The 13,804-nt window shown below is 37.3% G+C and overlaps 1 protein-coding gene across 1 annotated transcript in view; it reads left to right on the top strand.

Annotated features, from left to right (window-relative positions):
• The window catches only part of Spag17 (sperm associated antigen 17), a 194,044-nt gene that overhangs the window by 90,080 nt on the left and 90,160 nt on the right, over positions 1-13,804 (top strand). The window contains exons 14-18 of the mRNA XM_078027091.1: positions 55-282; positions 382-558; positions 7,272-7,333; positions 7,932-8,045; positions 13,156-13,310. Coding sequence (XP_077883217.1) covers positions 55-282; positions 382-558; positions 7,272-7,333; positions 7,932-8,045; positions 13,156-13,310 — 736 coding nt within the window. The remainder of the gene's footprint in view (positions 1-54; positions 283-381; positions 559-7,271; positions 7,334-7,931; positions 8,046-13,155; positions 13,311-13,804) is intronic.

Raw genomic sequence — 13,804 nt, 5'->3', positions numbered from 1 at the left:
GTACTATGCACCATAAAGGGCACTCCTAGAAGCAGGGGTCCTGCTTTCTTACAGAAGTCTTGAGCTGGAGCGAAGTAGAACGAGCCTTCAAGGTGTTTACTTTTGAGAGCCTGAAGCTCTCTGAGGTTGATGAAGCAGGGAAACTGAAGCCTTCTGGGATGGCGTGTGGGACAGATGTGGAGAAGTTCAACATACCATGGGACAACCCTGCCAGATTTGCTAAGCAGATAAGGCAGCAACATATCCTGAAAATGAATGCCCAAGACACCCAACAGGAAACAGGTACAGTGCCTGGAAAGAATGAAAAGCATTCTTGCATTTTATGCTTGTCAGTCTTTTTTTCTAGTATTGTATCTAACCAATGCTCTTCACACTGGCTAGCTGCTGAAATCAAAGACAAAAAAATATATGAGGATCAGAATTGGTCAACATCTGTGCAAGGTGATCAGAGCAGTGAATTCTCATACCGTAGTCAACATTCTGACTCCAACACAATGAAGTACTCAGACCTTGATTTTAATAGAGAGCTGTCAGAGAAGCCGCAAGCAGAGTCCTTGGGTAAGTAAAAAACGTGTGTGTAGCCCCTCTCATAAAATACATGACCAAGAAAAGAAGTTTCGAGATATATTGCTTCAATTTAAATGCCTGTTCATTTCAGTTGGCAAAGTATTTAAGTTATTAGGTTACTTATCGTTATTATTCAGTAAGTTCGACCTTTGCTTTTTGAACATCTTAATGCCTCTTAGCCTTCTCTTCCTTTAGTAAATTCAGTGCAATGGACATAATTGAAATTTTCACCATTGGTGTTTCACAGGGTTACTGGGATTGTATGCTAATTTTTAAAATTATAATAACATAATGAAATGCTTAGAAGAGAGTTTGGTACAAAATTTAATGCTTTTCAAGTTATCACCTCGCTTCCTCTCCCTCTTTTTGCTCAGGTTCTGGATCATTATAAATAGCGCATCCTGGGAGGTCTAGAAATGTAGAAGAATATCAGGCTAGATTTGTACTGAGCTACCTTACACCCAGCTGTCAGATTAATCTACCTGAAACATAGCTCTTATTTCCCTGCTTACAACCTTCAACATCTCTTTACTACTTTCAAAATAAAACTCAAACCTTTCTACATGTTTCTCCAACAATACTAAATTACTTTCCCCCAAACATCTTTCCACTATTGCCCTTTGGTTCACTCATTCATTCTGTGCCCTTACCAAACAGAACTAGGCCCTATTTCCTTTACCATGTCTGCTCTTTCCAATCTCAATGCCTCTTCACCCACAATACTCTCCACCAAGAGTTCTGACTTTTTTTATTATTATGATTAGTTTCAAAGTGTCTTTGCTGGATATGCCCATGTGTAAATTCTTCTCTGACTATTCCCATGCTCATAATTCATAGGCTATACCTTTATGGCATTAGTTATCATTTCTTACTTCTTATTACAATTACTTATATACCTACACTAAGACCTTCATAATACCATAGCTTCTTAGAGGTCATAGTATGCGTTTTTTTAATTAACCATATACTCAGCTATAAAGCAAATCTCAATACATTTTCAAGGACACAAATCATATAGAATATGTTCTCATAATATAGTGAAAGTATGGAGGGCATTGATTATAAAAAGATAATAAGAAAATCACCAAATGTCTCAAAACTAAGAAATACACTTGTATGTAACACCTGGGTCAAAGAAAAAGTGACAATGGAAATTAGGAAATATTTCAAACTAAATGATAATGAAAACATTGAACATCAAAGCACACAGGGTGCAGCTAAAGCAATAAAACTCCAAGAGAAGTTTACAACATTAAACAAATATATTTTATAAGAAGTCTAAAGATCAACTATCTAAACATCACACTCAAGTTAGATAAGGATGCGCAAAATAAATACAAATAAAGCAGAAAAAATAAAACAATAAAAATAAGAGTGAATCAATGAAACAGCAAACATAGATGAAATAAGGAAGAACAGAAAAATACACAGAAAGTTTGGTGATTTGAAAAGACTAATAAAATTAATAATTATTTTATAAAAGGCTGATCACAAAAAAAGAGAAGACACAAATAACCCTATCAGAAATAAAGTTATATTAGAAGTAAAAGTTATATCAGAACTAAAGAAATGGATTCCTCCAGATCCTAGAGAAATTAAAAAGATATAAAGAGGATATAAACACCTTTATCCCACTAAATTTGAAAATGAAATGGAAAAATTACAGGAAATCTACAACTTACCAACAATGACCCAAGAAGAAATAGAAAACCTGAGCAGTCTTAGAATCAATTAAATAAATGATTTAATCATTTGAAAGTCATCCCAAAGAGGATACACCAAGTCTAAATGATCTCATTGACAAGTGATTCTAAACTCTCAGAAAGAAATAATTCTAATTTTCTTAATGAAAATCATTTCAGAAAACAAAAAAAATAGTATCCTTCCATAGTAATTTTATGAAGTTAGCATAAATTTTGTAATAAAATTCACAAGGATAGTGCAACAAATGAAATTATAGAACAAGCTCATTCAGGAATGAAGATGCAAAAATCCAAAATAAAATATAGGAAAACTGACCCAGCAATATGCTCAATAATAATAATACCTCACAAACAAGTTATATTTATAACAGGAATAGAAGGCAAATATGCACATTGTAAAATCTATGTAGTTTATCAGGTGACACATTAGCACAAAAAAATGATATAATTAGTTCCATAGATGCAGAAAATGTCCATAGCAATTTATGGGGGAAAAGAAAACCTTAGCAAACTAGCAATAAAAATAAAATTCCTCAGTCTTACAAGGGTGATTTTTTAAAATGATGACAATAAACATTATATATCCAGATGAAAAGTCAAACGACTCTCCTTTGCGATCAGGAGGATGTCCACCATAAACACTTTTATTCAATACTGATTGGAAATCCTCACCCACTCACTCAGTGAGGCAAGAAAAGGAAACACAAGTGTCGAGTTTCAAGAGGAAAAAAACCAAAATGGTCATTATTTATAAATACTGTGTATGTAGAAGACACAAAACAATCTGTTTAAAAAAATAGAATTATTGTGGAAGCTTATTAAGGAGGTGGTGATTGTTAAAAATACATATCAGATGTTTGAAGTGCTGGGACTTTTCTTTGTAAGTGTTCATTATATCAAATGTTTATGTCTTACCCAATTTTCAGTGTGTGTTACATTTCATCATTTTAAAGAACATTTAGAAAAATAGGTGGTAGATGCCACAGAGAATAGGTATTAACTCAGTACTGACTAATGATCATTATCTTCCCACTGTCTTTTATCTCAGTCAAAGTAGAAGAGGAGGGGCTGGGGATGTGGCTCAAGCGGTAGCACGCTCGCCTGGCATGCTTGTGGCCTGGGTTCGATCCTCAGCACCACATACAAACAAAGATGTTGTATACGCTGAAAAATGAAAAATAAATATTGAAATTCTCTCTTTCTCTCTCTCTTAAAACAAAAAAAAGTAGAAGAGGAAGTAATCAGTGGACCACAGTTAGGGAAAAGCCTCCTGCCTATTGGTAAAGTAGACAAGCAAAGGGGTCAGAAGGGGAAGATTACACTGATGTAGTAAGTGTCCTGCTCCATCCAGCCACTCTACTCTTTTACATTCATTAGTCAATATTCTACATAAACATCAAGCCTATGAGCAAGATTCGTTACCTTAGTTCTGTAGATGAGGAAACCAAGACTGAGAGAGGTCAAGTCACTTGTTCAGCCACGTACACATAGGAAGTCAGGACAGGCAGGCTGCCCAGCAGTGCTTCCGCCATGCCGTTTTGCAGTTTCCTGGGTCCCAGAAACTTCTAGTGATACATCTAGTAGTTTGGCTGTATTCAGTCCCTTCTTCATGCTGGTTCTTATCATGATTTTGTTGTTTTTTGTTGTTTTTGTTGTTGTTCCTCTTCCATCCCAATAGAGTAAATTTCCTATTTCTCTGTCATAAATATGCTTACCTTACCTCCCTATTAGCCTAGTTCACAAAAAAATATGTATATTTAAATAAAAAAAAGACCAAATAAGTGAACCTGAGTTGTTATGGCATTAGTACATCCTGTGGGAACACAAACACATGACAGAGAAGTCTATTTGAGTTAATATGGAATCTCGGAGTAAACCAGGAGCTTAGTAAGCCTGAGGGTTTTCCCCCCTTTGTTTTGTTTTCTTCTGTTGTTTTTCTTGAAAGCAGCTGGTATAGTTTTTTCCTCAGGCAACTTTTGCCACCTGGTGGTCAAACCACATAAGCTGGTGTTCTGGATCCTGGTGGAAAGTCGATGACCATAGTAACTTCCTAAATTCTCAGGGCTGAAAATACCATGCTGAATCGTGTAATCTAGAGTCTGAGAAAAATCCTAGGGCAGACCCTACCACCCTCAGAGCTGCATGGTGAATGTTGCCCTGCACCCAGGGGCCATGGGAGGAGGGCTGCTGGGCCTTGGTGCACACGGTGGCTGTCCTGTGGGGGGGGTGCAGTTGCTGCTCTCACATTGTCCCCCTCGCTCTGACTCACACTTCAAAAGCAGACACTTTAATTCTCTTTAAACAACGCAGAAACCATTCATGTATTTCTTGCACGACCAACTTAGCATCAAATACACTTTTGTGTCTGTTCCTGGACATGAAGGGCTGAATATTTGTGCTTTTCTTAACCAAGCCCTGGATTTCCATCTGAGACTGTTTTTGAACTTGACAGGGCCTATTGGATATTTATGAAAAACCTGAGAGTTGATAACCGTGAGGCTGTAGGTTTAGATGTGCCCTTTATGCTTGTTGGGTGTTTTTTTAATAAAGTAACTGCTTTGCAGAGGGATCTCGTTATCTCTAAAGTAAAACAGATTAGGAAAGCTGTTTTTCAAAGGGATGAGAAAGCATCCACTTCCAGATGTGTCAAAAACTACTGAATCACACTGTCAAAGGATTATGCGGTTGAAAGCAGAAATCAGACAGGAAGAAAAGAAAATGATTTTTACTCTACTATTAAATAAAGAGTTCAGATTAGTATTAGAATGTTCTTTCCTTTGACAAAATAACTGATGCATATTTTTTTAGAACATATTTTCTAAACTGGAGAATTTTTTTTTTCTTCTGGATCCTTAGACACAAGAGGGAATATCAAATCTCCCAGAAATCTGGCAGACCACAGAATAGAATAATTTTTATTCCACAGATTTCATATCAATTGCTTCAAGGACACAAGGGACAGTATGGTCTATTTAGAGTTATGGTTGGCCTGAATTTTCTCTTGAATGGATATATTTATGTAAATACTGAGGTAAATTAGCTTTATAGTTTTCCTCTAAATCAAAATGGAACATTCATGCCGCAACCTTCACCAGCCCAATGGAACCAGTAGCAAAAAAAATGTAAGTAGCTGGGTTCCTGAAAGAAGGAAAAGCATTGGCTTGTCCTTAATAGACATAATTAACTACTCCCTCTAGAAGCCCAAATATGGTTCTCTTTGCTATACAACAAAAAGGTAAATTTTATATTGATGCCAAAATAAGCCTTTGTTACAGATTTTCTTCTAAGTGGCTCAACAATCATTTCCAGTTTAAATAAATGATGTGGATGCCCCTCATTCTGTCAAAAATAATTACTGAGTTCCTACGGGGCTCTGAGTTCCTACAGGCTGCAGTGAGGAACTTTATCTTAAGTTTCTGTTCTCCAGGAATCTACGTTCAAATCAGAAAGACAAACCATAAACAAATAAATAGTATCAAGCACTTATAAATGATGGGGTCAATAATAAAGCAGAGTAACAGCCAGAAGGCTCTTGAGAAGGTAACAAGAGTTTGAAACAGGCGGATATCTACAAACTAAGCAAATAGGCTTATCTATAGAAACGAGGGCCACATCCTCAAGACACAGCAAGCTGGCCTGTCTGCAGTGAAAGAGCAAAAGGCAGTGAAGGAGACGCATTTGGAGAGTTAGCCTACAGCATTTAAGTACAGCTTTATAGAACATCGTTTGCAATTATTCTAAGGGTGACAAGAAGTCAGGTTGACTCAGTTGTTCATCAGCATCAAACTATGTTCCCACAAGACCCACCTTGCCATACATACTGTATTTCTTTGGTCAAATTTGGAAAAGGCTACAGCATAGAGTTTTTCCATTTCTCTACTGGAGATTCACAATCACAAAGGCCTGTTACAAGTTCGGAGATAGTCACAGTAAGGATGTCTGTTTATCTATGTTAAGCTTATTTATCATGGAACATGTATTTTCTGGTGATGCAGAAATCAACAGCATGAATCTGTTCCTGTCCAGTTCATTCAGATGACTATTTCACAGCCAAGGATGATATTACAATCCCAATCATCCAAGTGTACTCTTCAGTCACTAGGAGAGCAAATGTCCAGGATTCATATTAGTTCATGGGGAGGTGCTATGGAGTCCATCTACCCATTTATTTAACTTGTTAAACTTTATCTGTAAACCTGAAGACGCTCATTAAATAGTTTTTATTTTTTTTTTTTTTTTTTTTTTTTTTTTTATTGTTGGTCGTTCAAAACCTTACACAGTTCTTAATACATCATATTTCACAGTTTGATTCAAGCGGGTTATGAACTCCCAACTTTACCCCGTATACAGATTGCTGTATCACATCAGTTACCCTTCCATTGATTCACATATTGCCTTTCTAGTGTCTGATGTATTCTGCTGTCAGTCCTAGGGGAGGGGAGGGGGGATAGTAGAGATTAAATAGTTTTTAAATTATTAAATGGTGAACAGAAACAAGCTCCGCAAAATAGTATAACTTTCCACCTACCAAGTTCTCCTCTCCATCCATCCCTTACCCTGGCCCCAATCTGTCCAGGTAGAAGCCCAGAAATTTCAAAAGGCTTTGTGATTGTCACCAGCACAAGACTCATGCTGTGTACTAAGCCATGTTAAGTATTAAGTCAATCAAATTTAATCAGTAAATATTTGCAGTTTGTAAAGGTGAAGGTAAGTTGTTTGAAATGATTGATCAATAGCCTCAAATCAGAGTATCTGATATGATTTAGTACACATCAGATAAAAAACAGGGCTCCTTTCCAAGAGTCCAGTGCAACTCTTCTAGGTAGGCACGGATTTAGAATTATTGACACAAACACTTTGGGGAGGCACGAAACATGCCTTTCAGGAATTACCTTTTCAGCACAGAAACATAGATCATATGGGCAACAAAAAGGCACATCCCTGACCAAAGGCAAGAACAAAGCCCGAACACAACTGGATGTTGGTGTCTTTGATTTACAGAGCAGACCACGAACAATGAGATCAAAGATGAAGCGGTCACAAAGGCTGATTCTCTTGAAAAGGTAAGGAATTATTTTTCCCAACAGTGTAGATGACAAGTGAGATGATCTGAGAAAACTGTGACCCAGATTGAGAAAGAGAAAGGAGAGAGAGAGAGAGAGAGAGAGAGAGAGAGAGACTTAAAAGGAAAATACTGATACTAGAGGAGAAGGGTTATTCAGACATCCTCAGACCAGCTGCAACTGGAGAGAAAGGAGTTAATTCTGCTAGCTAGCCCGCTTAAGCAAAGCTTCCCAGCTCCTTGCTCCTCTCCAGACAGTGTGGCTTGGCAACCTCACAAACACCTGCTGACCATACAGCCATGTCGCACTAACGTTGTCTTGAAGTGAGTTCAGAAAACCTGCCTGTAATTGCTAACAGGACTCAGAAGAGTATAACCTAACAATAAAAATATTTAGATTATGTTGCCCATAAAAAAAAAAAGCCAAAGGCATACTCTTTCTGGCAGCAACTCTTCTAAAATGTTGCCATATGGATTTATACATATGCAGATTTCCCCAATTAGATGGAGCGCATGCTGGTTAGTTGACAGAGTCCAAGAGAGCTCCATTTGGACTTAAAACAAATTATAGCTGAAATTGTGTTCCTATAATTTTTTAGAAACCCAAGAAGATGATGGTGGAAGCAGATTTAGAGGACATAAAGAAAACGCAGCAGCGCAGTCTAATGGATTGGAGTTTTACTGAACATTTTAAACCGAAAGAACTGCTTCAGGTATTTATGGGCTGTGATTCTCCAGGAGATGGTCAGATAGGTCTGGAGATCTGCGCTGTGATTTAGAGCAGTTCACTTCTGGGTCACTCAGATCTAGTTCAGATCAATATTCTCACTTACTTGAGCTATAAAATGAATTTATTCTCAGATTGGGCTGAGCATTCCCAGGAAATCTTTTAAAATACACTTTCTGAAGGGATTTTTTTTATAACATCTTTTAAGACTGCTGCAATTGTTTTCTAGAAAAAAGAGTAACATTTTCCTGGGAGACAGCTCCATTTTCTCCATGTTATTGTCCATTCCATTTACCTTTCATTACATTTCACAGTATTATCTGCTTTGATTAATAAGTCAGTAGAACGTATGATAGCTAGCATTTACTGAGCCCTTATCATGTGCTAGGTAATGATTAGTATGCATTATTTGGCTCATTCATTCTTCACAATAACCTTATGATGCAGAAACTATTTAAATACTAGAAACTGAGGCACTTTGACCAGTAGCGACTTTTACCCAAGGTTACATGACTGATAAGTGAGAAGTAGGATGTAAACCCAGGAAATCTGGCTCCAGAACTTGTGCTTTTAACCACTGTGCCAAATAAGAATAATCCTAAAATCGACTCTTTTTACTGATTTATATTTTAGATAAAAAATTGTACTTTTGGTTTTGTCTGTTTAATTGGTATTTTATTTTTTATCAAAGCTTTACATTCACATATCATCAAACTCAGAAGGTTCTACAGACTCTTGTTATGGAAAAGAACAGCCTCTTACCCTCGCCACCATACTTCAATTCCCAGAGACAAAAATCTTCAGTGCATTTACCCATTTCTTTTGATACTTTGTCAGCTCTAAGAAACAGTCAGTTTTACTAGTTTTAGTTTTATTTGGGGCCATCATTATTAATTGACTCCTATTTGAGATCAAACTCTGTCTACCCCATTCAACACACACACACACACACACACACACACACACACACACATACAGACACACACACACTACATTCATCCTACAGTCATTCAAGCACTTCTTCATTTTCTGATACTGTTATTCATATCATAACTTTTGGTTAAATTGATACTTGATATTTCTCCTATTTCAGTTATGTGAATACTATTCACAACTGAACTGTGCATTATTCTATGTGAGCATTTCTCTTTATTTTCCTGAGGTTGATAATTATTTTTCCCCAGTTATTTAATTTACTATGCATTTGTCATTAATTCAACCTTAAATTCTCTACTGTGGAGTAAATCTCTTAATATATTCAAGCATAATAGACATTCTATCAATTTTATTGTCTTAGTGATATCTCACCCATACACTCTAAGCTTGCTAGAGAGTAATGGCCCTGTGATTCCCCCCTGGACACACCTTTGCCTCTTCTTCCAGTTAGATACTATGCGTCCTTCATCTCACAGTCTACTCTCTTTTTTGGTGGAGGATCACCTCTTTCACTAGCTTCCTTAATTAAGATACATAACAGGCAAGTTTTTGAGGCATTGGATATTTGAAAACATCTTAATTCTATCCTTACAGTGACTGACAGTTTGACTTTATATAAAATGCAGAGTTGAAAAGAATTTCCCCTCAATGCCCTCCCAGGAATGGGAGAAAAAAAAAAAAAAACAGAAGTAGAAGACTTTTAAAAAAAATTTTAAAGGCATTCCTCAATAGTCTTGTGGCTTCCCAGATTGGTCTAAAGAGAAACAGAATGAAGTTCTCCATATTCCCAGTCAGTTGTTTGAACGAATTTTTTTCTTCTCTCTGGAGGGTTAGAAGATCTTCTCTTTGTTCCAGTGTTCTGAATTTCCTGCTGATTTGTGGTGGTGGGGGTCTATGTATTGTTCTGGTGAACCTAGTGCAACCCAGAAAATCCTGTGTTTACATCCTGGGAAATCAACCTAGAGACATTCTTTGACAATCCTCCACTTCCATTTTCTCTCATCTCTCTTCCTAGAACTCTCATTATTCTGGTATTGGACTTCTTGGATGGAGCTTCCAATTCCTTTATCTTTTCTTTCCCAGTTTCTAACATTTCTATTTTGTCTTTTGGTTCCATTCAATCCTTACTATGAGCCTTCTGTTTCTGAAATCATGATTTTAACCTAAAGGTCTCTACATAACTCAAAGTATAAATAGGATAAATTTCACATTCCCGATTCAATATCTTCTCTTTTCTCTATATTTTCTCTATATTTTCTCTATATTTTCTTCCATGAAGTCGCTCTCTCCCTGAATTACCTCTTTTTTTCCCCTCCAAGTTTCTTTTCTTCTTCCTTCCTTCCTCTTCTTATTGTTGGTAGAGGAGGTTTTCATTTTCTTTGTCTCCATTTCTCATGTTAGGGGTAATAGTTAATGCTTTTTCTTTTGCTCAAAATAATAATCAAACATTGAAAATATGACAAAGATACACACAGGTACTCTATGAGGAGTATCAATAACTGTGGCTTCATAGTTGGGTTATTTGGCTGTGGTTTCCTTGGGAAATCCATCAGTGTTGTTATATCAGGCCTATTCTTTGGGGATGTTTAGATTATCTAGGAAAAATAAACCTAATTTACCCCAAAGACATAAAACCTGTCCGTCAGGGTTTTGAGAGATGAGTGGTAAGAGAAGGAAGTTAGGTTTCTTACATTCAGTATTCTAGGCCTGCATTAACCCATTAGTAGTTTTCATATTAACTATATGTTGAAATGGTAATTGTTTATATATTGAGCTAAATAAAATATGCCACTGACATTAATTCTACCAGTTTCTCTCCCTTTAAAAAAATGTAGCAAATCGAATTTATGAAAGATGATATGTCTTGAGCTCTGTAATGTTTTGAACAATCAATAAAAAAAAAGGAAAAAAAATGTAGCAAATATAAAATTTAGAATTATAAACGTGGCTCACATTTGTGGCTCACCTTATATTGCTATTGGACAAAACTGATATAGATTTTTTTCAAACTCCCTTTTTTACTGGAAAGTTCTTCCCCCTTCATTAGTGGCCGGGTCCCCTGATCTTAGAACCAGTTGGTTTACTTCTATAGATAAGCATCCTCCCTTCTTCGGGAGGTGGAAACGGACAGCAGTGTGGCTCTCTAAATTGTCAAGGGGAACCGTGGGGACCTCACCACTTCTAAAAAGACTTTAAATTCGTCTTTGCATTTTCACTACTTTCATCTGATTGTCATCCTCTCATTCTAGTGAAATATCCTCCTCATTGTTAGTCGGCTTCCACTGTGCTCTCCTCTGATCTGTTCCCTACACATCAGATATTTCATCATTTTCATCTGAACTCCAGATCTACAAAAGTCTTAACCAAATTTAAGAGGACATTTTTATCCATCTTGTTCATGTTTGTTTTGTCAAGACACAGTACCTGGCACACAATGAGTACTGATTCCTGAGACCAACAATATTAGTAGAGAATAAAGGGCAAAAGCCAATTAGTGAAAAGGAGAAGATGTAAACACTTTTCAAACATTGAGGTCTATAACTCTGAGAAACTCAGTGCTGTATTTCCTAGCACCAAAGCAAATATAAAAACACCATGTTTGCAGGTCTTTTATTTAACAGAAGTAAGGATATATCTTCATCATAAACAAACCCATTTATTTTTCTGGGTTTTATAGTCTTAAAGGAATTTGCTTTTCATAAAAAGTTGGTAAATAATGGATAGTACTCTATATAGCAATTTTTTTTAGTTGCAAAGATATTCACCACATGCATGTTTTTTGTGATGGTTCTCAGGGAACAGATGTAAAAATTTAAGTGTCACTCCATAAAGACTAAATATAGGGGACTAAACTGGGGACAGAAATGTGTTATTCTGGTTATGCTACCAGTTTAGAAATGAAAGCAAAAGCAAATCAGCTCTCTCATAATGTAAGGGGGCAATTCCATGCCTTCAGATGGTCCAAATAGTAGAGAACCAAAAGCTGCCTACATTAGAGTAACATTGAAGACAAAAACAAAAGCTCATAACTCTTCAATATACCTGTCTATGGACAATTTCCTTATCGTGGATTGGCAGGACAAAGCAGCTGCCCACTGTGTCCCTCTGTCCGTAGCTGCCATTGCAGTGCATGCTGAGGGTGATATATTTTAGGAAAGACCAGAGCTGGAGGGCCAATGGAAATGACATGTGTCAGAAGGATGACTCACCCCACCTCACTATAATGCAGCATGATACAGTCCAGAGTGCTGCTGGGAGTGTGAAAGGGTGACGGAGCTGAATGACTGGTGTGAGCCTTGGCACAAGAATTTACAAACTATGTGTTCTTCTTGGACAAGTCCCCTGTTCTCTCCCAGCTCCCAATTTATGTTGAAAAATGAGAGCTCTAATACTTTGGGAAGGGAAAAAATAACCTTAGCTACTGTCTTAGTCTTCTCAGGCACTATAACAACATGACAGAATGGCTAGGAGACCAAGTTACAGAGGCCAGCATGGTTGGATTCCAGTGAAGATTCACTTCCTGGCTTGCAGATGGCCCCTTCTCACTGAGGTTCCATATGGCGGCCAACAGAGGCAGGGCGGGGTGGGGGAGTGGTCTCTAGTGCCTCTGCTTTTAAGGGTTCTTATCCTATCATGAGATACCCTCCTCATGATATCATCTATACCTAATCACTTCCGCAGATCCCCCATCTCCAAATGCCATCCCACTAAGGCTTAGAGCTTCAACATATAAATTTGGAGCAGAGTGCTCACAACTTAGTCCACAGCACCTATTTATATAAAGTTTTTAAGTTTTAATGATGATAAAATGAGATGATCCAAATGAAGGCAAGGGAAATAATTATCATCTACCAACCTTAATCCAAAACACTTTTAGCAAATGCCTGGAGCCTACTATTTGTTTTTGTTTTGTTCTGGTTTGGTTTGGGGGTTTTTTGTTTGTTTTGTTTTGTTTACAAGAGTTGTTGAAATGCTTCACAAAATATATGTCTTTTATGCTCCCACTTTCTATAAGTTAAGAAAGAATCCTCTGAGAATCCCAATTTGGCTTTAAAATAATGGAAATTAGGGGAGGCAGAAGGTGAGGGGAAGATTTGCCTTTGTGGGAGCAACTTCTCTTGAGAAAAAGAGTGGACAACGTGATTATTTTGATTTTTCAGGTTCTTCAAGAAGCCCACCAGCAGTATCGGTGTATTGATTCTTATTACCACACCCAAGACAACTCTTTGCTTTTAGTTTTTCATAATCCAATGAATGTGCAACGTCTGCACCATGAAGAGTGGCACGTTGCGCTTCACTCCAATGTTGGATTCAGGTAACCGATTTAGACAATTTAGTTAATTATACAGTTAATTGGATTGATTTAGCTTGTTAGCAATTTAGTTACTTAGATTGTAGTCTCTTAATTAGGTGGTTCAACTCAATGAAAACATTGTGTAGTGCCACAGTCTCAATTCAGCCCCTTGAATTGAATATCTCCCTCAAATCACGGCTGTGACAGGTGTGCAGTCTGCATCACTCAAGAAGACAAGCACCATTACTCTCCACATCATAGAGCCTGGTGGGCATGCTAGCAAATTATACTGGGTTCCATTAGACTCCAATGATTGCCTCTGAAAGCAGTCACTACATACATGACTTTCTGCTTGCTGGTTTGGGTAACTCCTGTTGACCTGGCGGAGATTCAGGAGCCAAGCAACTGAATGTCCACCAAAGCAACCAGTTGGGCTCCCAGCAAATGGCAATCAAGGATTCAGTGAATCACTTTTGGGGGGAGGAGGGGTAATACCAGGGATTGAACTCAATGGC

This window comes from Ictidomys tridecemlineatus, chromosome 11 (assembly GCF_052094955.1).
Source record: "Ictidomys tridecemlineatus isolate mIctTri1 chromosome 11, mIctTri1.hap1, whole genome shotgun sequence".
NCBI lineage: Eukaryota > Metazoa > Chordata > Mammalia > Rodentia > Sciuridae > Ictidomys > Ictidomys tridecemlineatus.
The sequence above is the reverse complement of the archived record's forward strand: the minus strand, read 5'-3'. Positions and strand labels throughout refer to the sequence as shown.